The following is a 17,590-nucleotide window of genomic DNA, read 5'->3' on the forward strand; positions in this document are numbered from 1 at the left end:
TCATAATAATGTTTTTAATATACAAAATAAAACTAATAGTACTATAAAGGAAATTCAATTATACTTTAATAGTTGTCAAAATATTTTTTAAAAAGTTCATAGACTTCTTGAATCTATCTACTTGTCAGGAATCCCTGTTCTAGATGCCTAGTTCTGATCAAAGATAATTTAATGTAGATTTTTATTATTTTAATTAATTAATTTTTTTGTAAAATATATTTTTAATTACACGTAAAGCTAATTTTCAGCATTATTTTTATAGAACCTTGAATTCTAAATTTTTCTCCCTATTTTTGTACATGTATGTTCTTTTTGCTTTTTTTTTTTGATCTCTTTGGGATACTTACCTAGTAGTAGTATTGCTGGATCACAGAGTACGTGTGGACAATTTATCACTTTTGGGGATAATTCTAAAGTACTCTCCAGAATGGATCTAGGTATACAATTCCAATGATGCATTAATGTCTCAAGTTTCCAAAACATTATTATCGTGTTATATTAGTAAATTTGATAGGGATGAAGTAGTACTTCAGAACTATTTCTAATCAATAGTGATTTAGAGAATTTTTATATGATTATACAACTGCCTGTTCATATTTTTTGAACATTTATGAATTGGGAAATGACTTGTATTCTTATAAATTTAACTCTTCTTCATGTATTTTACAAATGAGACCATTATCAAAAACACTGGTGGTTAAAATTGTTTCCCAGCTCTCCACTTTCCTGCTAATCTTGGTTGCATTCTTTTTGGTTGTGAAAAACTTTCTTTTTTTATTGAAGTTTTTTATCTTCAAAAGAATTACAAGGATAATTTTTCAACAATGACCCTTGCAAAATTCTGGGTTGCAATCCCCCCTCTTCTCCCACTCTGTACTCTAGATGGCAAGTAATCTGTAGAGGGCTGAAATACTTGAGTTATTGCACTGAGGTTGGTTCAAGCACTTAGGGCTAATTACTGATTGGACAATACTCTATGAGCATATCTTTGGAAAATGGTCCTTTCCACTATCCTGTGCTGGCTCAATGTTTGGAATATACAGAGGATTGTAAGAGGGACTAGGGAGTGGAGTAAGATGAGCCAAAGTCACTCTTTGTGGTAGATGAGGGAGAAGGCGGTCGCGGAGATTCTGCTTCCATCCTGTTCAATCCTGCATCTAGAGACCAAGAATAAAGACTAAGGACTTTTGCTTACCCTGACTCCGGCTGATTCTGAGGTGTCCTGGGTGCTGGCGCGGTCATCACAGTAATCCAATATGTTAAACATGGTAAAATATATGTAAATCAAATATAGGCATAATATATATACACACACACACACACATACACATATGTATGTGTATATATATAATTATTTTGCTGCACAACAAAAATCTGATCAAAAAAGAAGAAAAATGAGAAAACAACAAAAGAAGTGAAAACGTTATATTGTGAACCACACTCAATTCCCACACTCCTCTCTCTGAATGTAGATGGCTCTCTTCATCATAAAATCATTGGAACTGGCCTGAATCATTTTATTGTTGAGAAGAGTCACATCCATCAGAAGTGATCATCATATAATCTTGTTGTTGCAGTGTACAATGATCTCCAAGTGCTGCTCATTTGACTTAGCATCAGTTCCTGTAAGTTTCTCCAAGCCTGTCTGACATCATCCTGAAGATCATTTTTAATAGAACAATAATATTCCATAATATTCATATACCATAACTTTTTCAGCTATTCTTCAATTGGCATCCACTCAACTTCCTGTTTCTTGCCACTACAAATAGGGCAGCCACAAACATTTTTGCACATGTGAGTCTCTTTCCCTCCTTTAAGATCTCTTTGGAATAAAAGCCCAGTAGAAACACTGCTGGATCAAAGGGTATGCACAGTTTGATAGCCTTTTGAGCATAGTTCCAAATTGCTTTCCAGAATGGTTGAATCCATTCACAATTCCACTAACAATGCATGAATATCCCAGTTTTTTCATATCCCCTCCCATATACATCACTATCTTTTTCTGTCATTTTAGCCAATCTGAGAGGCGTGTAATGGTACGTCAGAGTTGCCTTAGTTTAATTTCTCTGATAAATAGTTATTTAGAGCATCTTTTCATATAACTAGAAATGATTTCAATTTTTGCATCTAAAAATTATCTGTTCATATCCTTTGACCATTTATCAATTGGAGAATGGCTTGAATTCTTGTAAATTTGAGTCAATTTTCTATATATTTTGGAAATGAGGCCTTTATTACAACCTTTGAATGTAAAAATGTTTTATTAATGTATTGCTTCCCTTCTAAACTTGTCTGCATTAGTTTTGTTTGTACAAAATCTTTTTAACTAAATATAATTACAATTTTCAATTTCGTGTTCAATAATGGTCTTCTTTGGTCACAAATTTTAAATATTTTAAATAGATGCTACTATTTTAAGCAAAAGTCCATTGATTCCTATATTGTTTTTAATAAGAATGGACATTGGATTTTATCAAATGCTTTTTCTGCATCTATTAAGATGATCATATGATTTTTATTAGTTTAGTTATTGATATAGTTGATTATGCTGATAGTTTTCCTAATATTGAACCATGCCTTAATTCCTGGTATAAATCCTACATGATCATTGTGTATTATTCTGGAGATGACTTTCTGTATTCTTGTTGGTAACTCTTTATTTAAGATTTTTGCATCAATAATCATTAGGGAAATTGGTCTATAATTTTCTTTCTGTGTTTTCATCCTATTTGGTTTAGGTATCAGTACCATGTCTGTGTTATAAAAGGAATTTGGTAGGAGTCCTTCTTTCCCTGTTTTTTCAAATAATTTATATAGCATTGGAGCTCTTGAAATGTTTGGTAGAATTCACATGTAAATCCATCTGACCCTGGAGATGTTTTCTTAGGAAGTTGATTAATAGCTTGTTCTATTTCTTTTGAAGAAGAAACAATTTTCAAAAAATTAAAGTTTGTGAAAGGAAAAACCCACTACAATAATTGTAGTTTTAATCTGCATTCAGGCTCCATCATTTTTTTGTCTGGGTGTAGATAGAATTTTCCATCATAAATTCATAAAGACAATGTAAAAAGGAAAATATTCTCAATTTGAGCTTCATCATATCATCCTCTCTAAATTAGGACTATCCTCAAAGCATCTAAAAATATCCAATTTATAGCTTTTTTTTATGTCTCGATTGTGACTGTATCCAGAGGGTTTTTTGATGCTAATTATATTTTCAGCTTTGACCACCTTTTCAATTTTGTTCCAAAAGTCAATTATGAGCAGTTTTAAATAATATTTCTTATTATTAACTCTATCATTCCTATTCAGGTATTATCTCCATTGAGAGAGTTCTTTTATAAACATCCAAAGAGGATAACACCATGACTACAGGAGAAGAAAACACTGAAAAAGTCCTATTTGAAATGGTGGGATTTGAAGATTACCATTGAGATGTATTCCTTTATCTCTTTTCTCTATTTTATTGTTCCTTTGGTCATGTTAAAACAAAGTTATATAATCCTATTTTTTAAATGAAAAAATATTGAGGCCTATGGAAGTTAAATGAATCATTAAATTAGCTAATTAATGTTAGGAAGACAATACTATACCTATATTTACATATTACGAGTTCAGTTTTATTATCCATTTCCTCCTCTACCAATGCTGGGATAATTTTTGTCCCCTTGCTTATAGAGTTGATATGAGGATTTTACAAGAAAACTTTCTGAATCATGAAAAGTGAGAAATGAGAGACATCATCCAAGCTCTTTACCATCTAGATCACATCTATGATGGTAGTAGATTTTATCTTGAATAATAGTTTATTGTCAATATCCTTTTTAATAATCTGAGGTATGGTTTACTAATTTAGTTTACTAATTTTTAATTTACTAAATACATAAAAAATCATTTAGTTTACTAATAAAAAAATCAAAATAAAGCAGAGTGGTAGAGGATAACTTGGTGAAATGACAAGTCTCATTGTGAAATACTAATCAAGGTAATGTTTCTAATGAAATCTCCATTAACTTTATGAATTGTGAAATCCTCAGGGTCTCAGATAATAGAGCAAGTATAATCTTTCATTATTACATCATCATGCTTCAAGAACTCAGAAAGTTAGGGTTTCTCTCCAGAAATCTTTCCTTTCTTGTCCTCATGTCCCCCAATACTTTAACATTTTCAATCTTTTAACTTATTTTTAAAAAGTCATTTTCCACTCATTATATTTTCTATATTATCTCTAAAATGTGGAGCTCAGATTTGAGTTTTATACTTCAGATGGGGTGTAACCAGGGCAGAATATAGGGGGATAGAATGTCAGTGCCAGACATTGGTTACCTTTGTTAATATAGATTAAGATACAACAGATTATTGAGCTGTCCTAACACACTCTTACCTCCCATTATCCTGTAGTCAGATAAAAGCCCACAGTTACCAATCGTCAAAAATTAAAACAGGGTGCTGGCAATAATTTGAATTTACCTTTGAGTTCTAGTGAGGAATCACTTTTTAGGTCTGCTGACAATTGCCATATTGTATTGATATAAAAATTTTTCTTGTGGAACTAACTGTTCTGTTTAATATAATTTCACATAATTAAATTGGCATAGAATGAAAGAGTATATCATGGTCAGTGGAGCATGACTTTATTAGGAGTAAAAAAGAATAGTTAAAAAAGAGCATGAGGTTACCAGATAACCAGAAGAGATATGTAGTCAGGAATTCAGGAAGACAAAGATGAATTTAAGACACAGATATGTTTCAAAAGTCAGAGTAAGTAAAGTCTTTTTTTGGCAGTTGGGGTAAATGACTTGCCCAGGGTCATATTTAACTATCTGAGGTCATATTTTAATTCAGTTCCTTCTGACTTCTGGGTCAATGCTCTATCCATTGTGCTGCCTATCTGCCCTAAAATAGATAAAGTCTTAAGATGAAAGGATAATAAATTTAGATTTGGAAGATAATTTAAAGGCATCAAGATGTACTGAATAAGCCCTGGTCTTAGGATCAAATGGCCCCAGGTTAAACCTTGTCTGTTACTTATATTTAGTACCTGTGCCACTTTGGTCAAATCACTTTGTCTATAAAATGTCCTTTGCACAACTAAATCAATGATTGTATGATTTCTTTCAGTTCTTTCAATTTACAGATGAAGGAGCTAGTTGTGAATTGCCTTAAGTTGCATGGAAAATGTTAGAACCAGGCTTCAAACTCAAGTCTTTTGTGTTCACATCCAGTATTCTTTCCATTGAACTGCCATGGAAAGGTCATTTAACTTCTCTTCATCTTGCTTTCTTTATCTCAGATATGTATGTCAAGCTGAGACCTGCTGGGAGAGTAGAGGTATGTGAACCTGACTGTGAACCAAAGTCTGGTTTATCTTTTTCCTAATAAGACAGAATAATTTCAGGAAATGCATGATGTCCTGGGAGGTATGAGTCAAGATGCAGGGAAATAGTTACATCCAATTAGGGAGTTATTAAGGACGAGAGAAGAAAGTGTAAACACTGAATAAAACAAAGTAATAATCGTTTGTGTTGTGGTTATATGTTCTGATGTGGGTGTGATATACATGACCAAGACAGTTCCAAAGAACAGAGAGACCACAGTCAGGTGGGACCCACAAGTGGATAAAGCCTTCTTTCTTCCAACTGACAAAGGGACTGGTAACACAGCTCTGAACACCAGATTATAGGATCCAAGGATGAAAGGGAAAGTGAGGAAGATGACAAGAGAAAATATAATAGAAAAAGAAAGCTCAATTCCTGGAGCATGGATGCATATCAAAGAAATCAGGGGCCCTGGATCACAGATAAAGTCATCAATGACATTTGAGCCACAGAAGGGCAATTGAGACATAAAATAGATACAGATGGGAAAGGAGAGAAAGCTAGTAACCCAGCAAACAAGCACTAATTTGATACAAAAATGTCCAGTTATAATTATGAAGTAATGCAGAGGCTGCCAAATGGCTAGGTACCTATCAAAAGCCATAAGAGATAAGAAGAATGGCTCTGTGACATCTGTAGAAAAGAAAAAGTGGAACTGGAGGAAGCAAGCAGTGAAGGAAATGGTCTTGGTCTCACAAAGGAAATTTGCCAACATATTTTTTAAAATTTAATTTTATTTAATAATACCTTTATATTGACAGAATCCATGCCAGGGTAATTTTTTGCAACATTATCCCTTGCACTCACTTATGTTTTGATTTTTCCCCTCCCTCCTTTCACCCCCTCCCCAAGATGGCAAGCAGTCCTACATATGTTAGATATGTTGCAGTATATCCTAGATACAATATATGCTTGCAGAACCGAACAGTTCTCTTGTTGCACAGGGAGAATTGGATTCAGAAGGTAAAAATAACTCAGGAAGAAAATCAAAAATGCAAATAGTTCATATTCGTTTCCCAGTGTTCTTTCTTTGGGTGTAGCTGTTTCTGTCCATCATTTATCCATTGAAACTCAGTTAGGTCTCTTTGTCAAAGAAATCCACTTCCATCAGAATACATCCCGATACAATATCGTTGTCGAAGTGTATAATGATCTCCTGGTTCTGCTCATTTCACTTAGCATCAGTTCATGTAGGTCTCTCCAAGCTTCTCTGTATTCATCCTGCTGGTCATTCCTTACAGAGCAATGATATTCCATAACATTCATATACCACAATTTACCCAGCCATTCTCCAATTGATGGGCATCCATTCATTTTCCAGTTTCTAGCCACTACAAACAGGGCTGCCACAAACATTTTGGCACATACAGGTCCCTTTCCCTTTTTTAATATCTCTTTGGGGTATAAGCCCAATAGAAACACTGCTGGATCAAAGGGTATGCACATTTTGATAACTTTTTGGGCATAATTCCAGATTGCTCTCCAGAATGGTTGGGTTTGTTCACAACTCCACCAACAATGCATCAGTGTCCCAGTTTTTCCGCATCCCCTCCAACATTCATCATTATTTTTTCCTGTCATCTTAGCCAATCTGACAGGTGTGTAGTGGTATCTCAGAGTTGTCTTAATTTGCATTTTTCTGATCAATAGTGATTTGGAATACTCTTTCATATGAGTGGTAATAGTTTCAATTTCATCATCTGAAAATTGTCTGTTCATATCCTTTGACCATTTATCAATTGGAGAATCGCTTGGTTTCTTATAAATTAGGGTCACTTCTCTATATAGTTTGGAAATGAGGCCTTTATCAGAACCTTTAACTGTAAAGATGTTTTCCCAGTTTGTTGCTTCCCTTCTAATCTTATTTGCATTCGTTCTGTTTGTACAAAGGCTTTTTAATTTGATATAATCAAATTTTTCTATTTTGTGATCAGTAATGGTCTCTAGTTCATCTTTGGTCACAAATTTCTTTCTCCTCCACAAGTCTGAGAGATAAACTATCCTATGTTCCTCTAATTTATTTATAATCTCGTTCTTTATGCTTAGGTCATGGACCCATTTTGATCTTATCTTGGTATATGGTGTTAAGTGTGGGTCCTTGCCTAATTTCTGCCATACTAATTTCCAGTTATCCCAGCAGTTTTTATCAAATAATGAATTCTTATCCCAAAAGTTAGAATCTTTGGGTTTGTCAAACACTAGATTGCTATAGTTGACTATTCTGCCTTGTGAACCTAACCTTTTCCACTGATCAACTAATCTATTTCTTAGCCAATACCAAATGGTTTTGGTGACTGCTGCTTTATAATATAATTTTAGATCAGGTACAGCTAGACCACCTTCATTTGATTTTTTTTTCATTAATTCCCTTGAGATTCTCGACTTTTTATTGTTCCATATGAATTTTGTTGTTATTTTTTCCTAGATCATTAAAATATTTTCTTAGAAGTCTGATTGGTATAGCACTAAATAAATAGATTAGTTTAGGGAGTATTGTCATCTTTATTATATTCGCTCGGCCTATCCAAGAGCACTTAATATTTTTCCAATTATTTAAGTCTGACTATTTGTGTGGAAACTTTTTTGTAATTTTGCTCAAATAATTCCTGAGTTTCCTTTGGTAGGTAGATTCCCAAATATTTTATGCTATCAACAGTTATTTTGAATGGAATTTTTCTTTGTATCTCTTGCTCTTGGATTTTGTTGGTGGTGTATAAAAATGCTGAGGATTTATGGGGATTTATTTTGTATCCTGCTACTTTGCTAAAATTATGAATTATTTCTAATAGCTTTTTAGTAGGATCTCTGGGGTTTTCTAGGTATACCATCATATCATCTGCAAAGAGTGATAGTTTGGTTTCCTCATTGCCTATTCTAATTCCTTTAATCTCTTTCTCGACTCTTATTGCTGAGGTTAGTGTTTCTAATACAATATTGAATAATAATGGTGATAGTGGGCAACCTTGCTTCACTCCAGATCTTACTGGGAAAGGTTCCAGTTTTTCCCCATTGCATGTGATGCTTACTGAATGTTTTAAGTATATGCTCCTGACTATTTTAAGGAAAAGTCCTTTTATTCCTATGCTCTCAAGTGTTTTTATTAGGAATGGCTGTTGGATTTTATCAAATGCTTTTTCTGCATCTATTGAGATGATCATATGGTTTTTGTTTGTTTGGTTATTGATATAGTCGATTATGCTAATAGTTTTCCTAATATTGAACCAGCCCTGAATTCCTGGTATAAATCCTACTTGGTCATAGTGTATTATCCTGGGGATGATTTTCTGTAATCTTTTTGCTAATATTTTATTTAAGATTTTAGCATCAATATTCATTAGGGAGATTGGTCTATAATTTTCTTTCTCTGTTTTCAGCCTACCTGTTTTAGGTATCAGTACCATGTCTGTGTCACAAAAGGAGTTTGGTAGGACTCCTTCAATCCCTATTTTTTCAAATAGTTTATTTAGCATTGGAGTTAATTGATCTTTAAATGTTTGATAGAATTCACATGTAAATCCATCTGGTCCTGGGGATTTTTTCTTAGGGAGTTGATTGATAGTTTGTTCTATTTCTTTTTCTGAGATGGGAGTGTTTAGGATATTTACTTCTTCCTCTGTTAGTTTAGGCAAGCTATATTTTTGGAGGTATTCTATTTCATTTAAGTTGTCAAATTTATTGGCGTAAAGTTGGGCAAAGTAAGTCCTAATTATTGCTCTAATTTCCTCTTCGTTAGTGGTGAGTTCTCCCTTTTCATTTTTAAGACTAATAATTTGATTTTCCTCTTTCCTTTTTTAAATCAGATTTACTAAGGGTTTGTCTATTTTGTTGGTTTTTTTCATAGAACCAACTCTTAGTTTTATTAATTAATTCAATAGTTTTTTTACTTTCAATTTTATTGATCTCTCCTTTTATTTTTAGAATTTCAAGTTCAGTGTTTGATTGGGGGTTTTTAATTTGTTCCTTTTCTAGCATTTTTAGTTGCAAGCCCAATTCATTGACCTTCTCTTTCTCTATTTTATACAAATAGGCCTCTAGAGATATGAGATTTCCCTTTATTACCGCTTTGGCTGCATCCCATACATTTTGGTATGATGTCTCATTATTATCGTTTTCTTGGGTGAAGTTATTAATTATGTCTATAATTTGCTGTTTCACCCAATCATTCTTTAGTATGAGATTATTTAGTTTCCAATTTTTTTTTTTTGGTCTACTTTCCCCTGGCTTTTTGTTGAAGGTAATTTTCAATGTATAGTGGTCTGAAAAGGATGCAGTTACTATTTCTGCCTTACTGCATTTGAGTTTGAGGTTTTTATGTCCTAATATATGGTCAGTTTTTGTATAAGTTCCATGAACTGCTGAAAAGAAGGTGTACTCCTTTCTGTCCCCATTACATTTTCTCCAGAGATCTATCATATCTAATTTTTCTAGTATTCTATTTATCTCTTTGACTTCTTTCTTATTTATTTTGTGGTTTGATTTATCTAATTCTGAGAGTGTAAGGTTGAGATCTCCATTTGCCAACATATTAAGAACTGTGGTGTTAACATAACAGGTCTCCAAGAATGAAAAGTGGGCTAGTACAATATACATGGGAGTGTGGAGGTGTTGATCTAACTTTACTGCACAAATGATGGACCCATTCCCTACCAGGGTCAGGGCATAGGTCAGAGTGAACACCCATTCATTTTTCAGATGAGGAAGCCAATACCCAGAGATGTTTAATAACTTGTCCATGATAATCTAGCAGTAAGTAGTAGAAATATGATATTACCTGATTAATTTAATTTAAAATCTAGCCATATTTCTACTAAACAATACTTCCTGTTTAATAAATTTATGTAAATTTGCTTTACTGCTAATTATATTTTAGTCTTTTTTTTTTCATGTATCAGGTTAAGAAGTTCCACAAAGCCACATATTATATAAAGTTGAATATGAACTGCTTAAAGGTAGTCGCTGTTTAATTTTTGTCTTTGTATTCCCAGCCCACACTCTTATACCTGGCATATATTAGGTTCTCAGTTGCTTATTGAATTGAATTGTTTACTTTTATTTATTCTAGGCTTAAAGCTTGCCAATCAAATTAAACCCCTGATAAGCATAACTGATAGAAATAAAAAGGGGACAGGTATCACTGTTTTATGGTCTCTTCTGACAACTTGGGAGTATTAATCACACCATTTTAGGAAAAAAAAAACACGTATTAGTTGAAAAACATTTGGAGTAGAAAAATCAGAATGGTGAAGGATCTCAAATTCATTCCATGTGAGGATAAGTTAAAAAAAAACAGGGAAATTATTCCTGGGGAAGAGAATGCTTATTGGGGGCAAATAGAAGGAAAACATAGTAGTTTCTTTAAGTAAGGGAACAAATAATATTTAGAAAATTAAGTGATTTATTATAGCATAATTAAAGCCTACTTCCTAGAAATAGGTTTACTGGGCTAGTGCAACTTTTGGGGTTCTTTCATAATACTCATATTTTACTTCCTTTTCCAGACTGGCATCTAGTTTAATTTAAGAAGCACTAAATAAGCACAAGTAGGTTTAAGGTATTATGGTAGCAATAAAATATGAAAAAGGAAACATAAAGAAAACAGTACATTCTTATGGGGTTGTACAACAGAGAGACTTAAAGTATAGTTAAGATGACCTTGAACTTGGAAGAAGTACAATCTTGTTCCATCATCATGCATCCTCCACAAAGAACTAGAAAACATGCCAGGCTGAACTATAACTGGGAAATTTAAAAAAAATCATTTTTCCCAGTCTAAGTTGACCTAGGAAGATAGAAAACTCTACTGTTCCTAGAAATCTCCTAACAAGGAGTGTGTCAGAGACTATTCCAGTTCCCAGGAGTAAGGAAGGAATGAAATTGGACTGTGTATGTGAGGAAGTCTGTGGCAGAAAGAGATCCCAAGTGATGTGTGAACTTATTGAAGGTACAGAATAGATGCTAATAGTAACCTTGCTACCCATTACTCAATTGTGGGGAAGAATTCCAAGGAGGAATAAAGAGAAGACCTGTTCTTAGGTAGGGAGGAGAGAAGTGGTTGTAGCTATGTGTTATTGTTATTTGCCTTTGGTTCAGGAAGAACACCATGACTTTTGGAAGGTGATACTATGTCATGCAAGTGAATTGGATTTAAGTGAGAACTATGTAAACTCACCTGCCTTACTTTTCCTTCCCTCTATGTCCAGTTATCAGATATAGATCAGGATTAATGGAAATGACCCTCGATGAAGACCTTGGACTTTTTAAGCTAAGGTCTTCAACAGGTCTCATTTTGTTTGAGGTGACAACCATTTACTGATTAAGGCTAGATAATGATCGAGGCAAAGAATCTTTTATTTCAAAAAAGTCTAAATAAATAAATGAATCTGGGAGAGGAAGACCTTCAAGGTTTTTGGTCAAAACTAAAATGATTGCTATTTACATTCAATTTAAGTCATTCAGGACCAATGACCAAATGGAGCTTGACCAGGGACCTATTGGTGGTCAATCAATGAGAATCAGTTTGATTTTGGTTTAAGTCATGATCCTTAAAAATCTAGCCAATAAACCCCAAGATATCTTGGGAGAGTTCAGGGATAAAAAAGAAAAGAAAAAATGCTTTTAAGAGCATCTGTAGGTAAGGATATGATACCCTATGTGAACAGGACGGAAGAGAAGGATGAAAGGAAGGAAGGAAAGAAGGAAAGAAGAGAACAGAGTTTTCCAACTGACCAGTTCCAGTGTGGAGGTCAGCTACATGCTAAATGAAGAATAAGTTTAGAAATAAAGAGTAGATATGTGACTGCTTTCAGGAGCAGAAAAACTCTCAGTTCTAGCCTCAACCACAAGCATGGAAGCCTTCAGAGTAATAACCAGGCCAGGAATCACATAGCAAGGGAAAGAATGAGGCTCCTTTGCTTTGAACTAATAGTGTTTATAGCAAGCTAATAGTGTTTGAATCCATCACAGTCTACTTTAGGTTAGGAAACAACCAAAAAGACACAAGTATGACACTAGGAATGGCATCAGATCAGGAGACCACTAAGGACATTTTGTTCTGGATCACATGACTTTGACAACATTGAAAACTTATGGATCCCCATCCTGAGCTATTAAAGAAGCAGAAAGACAAAAGAGCTTATCCTAGATATTCCCCTCAGAAGTATGCAGAGCCCATGTCTTATATAAAGTTCAGATTAAGAATAATCTGGAAAATTTGCCAAACAATAAAAGAACCCTACCGTAAAGAGCTATTATAAATAGCAATTATATAGTACCTGTTATATGCCAGTCACTGCACTAAGCATTTTATAAATATGATCTCATTTGATCCTCTCAGGAAACCTAGAAGGTAGGTTCTACTAACAGCATTATTTTACATTTGAGGAAACTGAAGTAGACAGTCATTAAATTACTTTTCCAGGATCATATAACTAGTAAGAATCTGAGAAATTTGAAGTCAGATTTAAACTCTATTTATTGTGCCACATAGTCACTTATTATGTGACATGGAAGCTTAAGATAAAAAACTAAAAGAAGAGATTGACTTCAAAACATATGCAAGCAAATCTCAGAGAAAAATTAGTTCTGGATACACATACAACCAGAATTCCTTTTTTAAAATAAAGCTTTATATAGCCAAAACATATGCATAGATAGTTTTCAACATTCACCCTTACAAAACCTTGTGTTCCAAATATTTTTCTCCCTCCCTCCCTCCTGCTCCCTCCCCTAGACAGCAAACAATTTAATATGTGTTAAACTTATCCAATTCCTCTATACATATTTCCACAATTATCATGCTGTGTAAGAAAAAGCATATCAAAAAGGAAAAAAATGAAAAAGAAAACAAAATGCAAGCAAACAACAACAAAAAAAGTGAAATACTATGTTGTGTTCCATATTTGGTCCCCACAGTCCTCTCTGTGGGTGCAAATGGTTCTCTCCATTACAAGACCATTGGTACTTGCTTGAATTAGCTTGGTAGCAGCCTAAAGCTGCTGTTGCCTATAGAGGAAGCTTGGGGCAAAATACCCTTTACCCTAAGAGCAGATATTGACCTAAAAGAAAATGAACAAAAAAGCAAAAAGAACTCTGATCATAGATAGCTTTTATGGAGAAAGAGAACAGACCTCAAATCCTGAAGATCCTAAAGGCAAATCATCTCTTCTTATTCTCTTCTTACTCTGCCATTCTCCAACTGATGGGAATCTACTCAGTTTCCAGTTTCTTGCCACTACAAAAAGGACTGCTACAAACATTTTTATACATGTGTGTCCCTTTCTCTCATTTATGATCTCTTTAAGATACAAACCCAGGACAAACACTCCTGGATCAAAGTGTATGCACAGTTTGATACCCCTTGGTTTAGTTCCAAATTGCTACCTAGAATGGTTGAATCAGTTCACAACTCCACCAACAATTAGTATTGGTGTCCTATATCCGCCCTTCCCCCCAACATTTGTCATTATCATTTCCTGTCATTTTACACAATCTGGGAGATATACAGTGGTACCTCAGAGTTGTCTTAATTTGCCTTTCTCTGATCAAGAGTAATTTAGAACACTTTTTAATATGATTAGAAATGGTTTTAATTTCATCATCTGAAAATTATCTATTCATATCTTTTGACCATTTATCATTTGGAGAATGGCTTGAATTCTTATAAATTTGCATCAATTATCTATATGTTTTAGAAATTAGGCCTTTATCAGAATCCTTGAATGTAAAATTTTTTCTCAATTTATTGCTTCCCTTCTAATCTTGTCTGCATTATTCTGTTTATACAAAATTTTTTAGCTTAATGTAATTAAAATTATCCATTTTGCATTCAATAATGTATTAGAGTTCTTTGGTCACAAATTCCTTTCTTCTCCACATATCTGAGAGGTAAACTCTCCTTTGTTCTTCTAATTTGCTTATAATATCACTCTTTATGTCTAAATCATGAAACCATTTCAATCTTATCTTGGTATGGGATGTTTTGGTATGGGTCAATGCCTAGTTTCTGCCATACTAGTTTCCAATTTTCCCAGCAGTTTTTTTTTCAAATAGTGAGTTCTTATCCTTTCTGTCTCCATTCAATTTTTCTCCAAAGATCTATTATACTTGACTTTTCTGAAATTCTATTTATCTCATTAATTTTTCTTATTTATTTTGTGTTTTGATTTATCTAGTTCTGAGAGAGAAAGGTTGAGATCCCCCACTAGTATAATTTTGCTGTCTATTTCTTCTTGCAGCTCTCTTAACTTCTCCTCTAGAAATTTGGATGCCCTATCATGGTGCATATATGTTTAATATTGATCTTACTTCATTATTTATGGTGCCCTTTAGCAAGATAATTTCCATTCTATTGAGATCCTTTTACTCAATAATCACTAATCTCGCCTTATTCCTAGGCCCTATCAGAGGGATCTCTGGTAAATATAATATTTAATTTTACCTCGGTTTTGAGGTCCTCAGAAGTCCTCCAGCTGCTATCTCATACGGATGCAATTTGAGCATAACAGAGCACCCGAGAGTTTATGGCAAACAAGCTTAGATTTTATTCACGGGGTTTACACCTCACTCTATTACTTCCTGCACTGCCTTAGTATCTCTCCCCAAGGCTAAGCTCCAGGTGGAAAAGAGCAAAAGAAAAAAGGTGGAGTCCTTCCTCCTCCAAGCTTATATGGGGTCTATGAGGTCACAGGCACAAGCCAATTGATGATGAAGATTACCTCCTGAACTTGACAAGATCGTAGAGTGAGAGTTTGGGATTCCTACCATGGCTGGAGGTCCCACCCATGAAGGAAGTCCCTAAGTACTCAAGTCCAATCACATTAGAGATCCTTGAGACCATTGGTCTACTCCATCTCAACTGCACTTGCCTGACCTTTCCAAAGGACCCTTACACCATTCCTTATTTCTTTTAATTAGATTTATTTTTGCTTTTGCTTGATCTGAGATCAGAATTACTCTCCCTGCTTTTTTTTTTCACTTCACCTGAAGCATAATAGATTCTTCTCTTGCCTTTTACCTTTACTTTGATTATATCTTTCTGCCTTAAATGTGTTTCTTGTATGTTAAGTCCAAACTAGCTCTCTGGAAGCCTCAGGATCAGCCAGAGTCAGTATAAGTAAAAGTGCTTGGTTTTTAGGGAGAGGAGTGAAAGAGACAAGCAAACTGCCAGGAGTTTTGCCAAAGATCTCTTCTCAGTTCTGTAGTCCCAAATCTCTACCTTTCTCCTCCATGTCCTGCTGCCAAGTGGAGTCTCGCCTCTCTCATCCCACCCTCTAATACTTGCTTACAATTATCTTAACATAAAACATTGAGCCATCACCAATGGTGAGAAGAGCCATTTTTCCAAACATATGCTAATAGAGTCATTGTCTCATATCGAATAAGTAATTAGTTTTTAGTGCTCAGTTGTCTGATTCAAATATACCTTTTCATAGTTTTAGCCCTTTACACTTGTAAGCAACATATTGTAGGATTCTGGCTTTTAATCCCAGTCTGCTATCCACTTTTGTTTTAAGGGAGAGTTCACCCTATTCACATTCACAGTTAAAATGACTAATTCTGTATTTCCTGTCATCTTATTTACTGTAAGTTATGCTTTTCTCTTTCCTTTCCTCTTTTCCCTCTTCCCCAGTAATTTTGCTTCTGATCACCACCTTCCTCAAACAGACCTCCCCTTTTACAGCCCCTCTCCCTTATACATTTCCCCCACTACATATGTTTTCACTTCTCTTAGCCTCCCCCTTTCCTTTCCTCTTTCTCTTCCCACTTCACTATAATATAAGATGAGACAAATTTCTCTGTGAAGTCAAATATTTTTTCTTTTTGATTTTCTCTCTTTGAGCCAAATCTGATGAGAGTAAGATTCATCCCCCTCCCTTTTTTTCCCTCAACTAGAATAGGTCTTGTTTGCCTCTTCCTGAGATGTAATTTCCCTCATTTTGCCTTCCATTTTCCTCTTCTTCCTATACAATCCTCTTTCCACCTCTAGTTTCTTTTTTATATTATCACAATAAAATCAAATCATACTTGTATCCTCTAAGTATATCCATAACAGATATATAGTTCTCTAGACTTCTTTTCTTTTTACCCTTTTATGCTTCTCTTGAACTCTGTGTTTGGAATTCAAAATTTCATTCGTCTTTGGTCTTTTTATAAGAAATAAATGAAATTCACCTAAATCACTGAATGTCCATCTTCTTCTCTGAAAGATAATGCTCACTTTTGCTGGATAGTTAATGGTTGGCTGCAATCCAGGTTTTTTTTGCCTTTTAGAATGTTAGGTTCTAGGCCCTTCAGTTCTTTAAAGTAGAAGCTACAAAGTCTTTGGTGTTCCTGATTGTAGCTCCTGAATACTTTCTGGCTACTTGCAATATTTTCTTCTTGATCCAATAATTCTGAAATTTACCTATGGTATTTTTTGAAGTTGTCATTTTGAAGTTTCTTTCAGGAGGTGATTGGTGAATTCTTTCAATGACTATTTTTCCATATGCTTCTAAGATATCAGGACAGTTTTCCTTGATGACTTCCTGAAAGACAAGGTCTAGGCTCTTTTTTTTTTTTTATTGGTTTTCAGGAAATCCAATAATCCTTAGATTGTCTCTCCTAGATCTATTTTCCAGGTCAGTTGTTTTTCCAATAAGATATTTTACATTGTATTCCACTTTTACATTATTTTTGTTTTTTGTTTTTGACTGATTCTTTTTTTTTTTTAAATTTAATTTTATTTAATAATAACTTTGTATTGACAGAATCCATGCCAGGATAATTTTTACACAGCATTATCCCTTGCAATCACTTATGTTTCGTTTTTTTTTTCCCCTCTCTCCCTCCTCCCCCCGCCCAAGATGGCAAGCAGTCCTATATATGTTAAATATGTTGCAGTATATCCCAGATACAATACATATTTGCAGAACCGAACAGTTCTCCCGCTGCACAGGGAGAATTGGATTCAGAAGGTAAAAATAACTCGGGAAGAAAATCAAAAATCAAATAGTTCACATTCATTTCCCAGTATTCCTTCTTTGGGTGTAAGTGTTTCTGGTTTTTGACTGATTCTTGATGTCTCATTGAATCATTCATTTCCATTTGTTCAATTCTAATTTTTTAATGAATTATTTTCTTCAATTGCCTTTTTTAGCTCCTTTTGTATTTGGTCAATTGAATTTGTAAATGAGTTGTTTTGTTCAATGGATTTTTTTTCCCATTTCACAAAT

At 34.1% G+C, this 17,590-nt stretch overlaps 1 protein-coding gene across 1 annotated transcript; it reads right to left on the reverse strand.

The window, feature by feature from the left end:
• Window positions 1-5,430: 5,430 nt before the first annotated feature.
• LOC127546603 (olfactory receptor 11H6-like) lies at window positions 5,431-10,115 on the reverse strand. Its single transcript, XM_051973631.1, has 2 exons — window positions 9,893-10,115; window positions 5,431-6,083 (listed from the first exon to the last, which is right to left on the reverse strand). The coding sequence occupies exons 1-2, from the start codon at window positions 10,113-10,115 to the stop codon at window positions 5,431-5,433; spliced, it is 876 nt and encodes a 291-aa protein (XP_051829591.1).
• Window positions 10,116-17,590: the final 7,475 nt, after the last annotated feature.

Source organism: Antechinus flavipes, chromosome 2, assembly GCF_016432865.1.
Source record: "Antechinus flavipes isolate AdamAnt ecotype Samford, QLD, Australia chromosome 2, AdamAnt_v2, whole genome shotgun sequence".
In the NCBI taxonomy this organism is placed as follows: Eukaryota; Metazoa; Chordata; class Mammalia; order Dasyuromorphia; family Dasyuridae; genus Antechinus; species Antechinus flavipes.

Excerpts from the sequence above, each read along its gene's own strand:
- LOC127546603 (XM_051973631.1), bottom strand. The coding sequence starts at position 10,115 with ATGGACAAGTTATTAAACATCTCTGGGTATTGGCTTCCTCATCTGAAA. Across the intron at positions 6,084-9,892 it reads TCTTAATATGTTGGCAAATG|TCCTTTGTGAGACCAAGACC; the intron begins GAGATCTCAACC and ends TGTTGGCAAATT.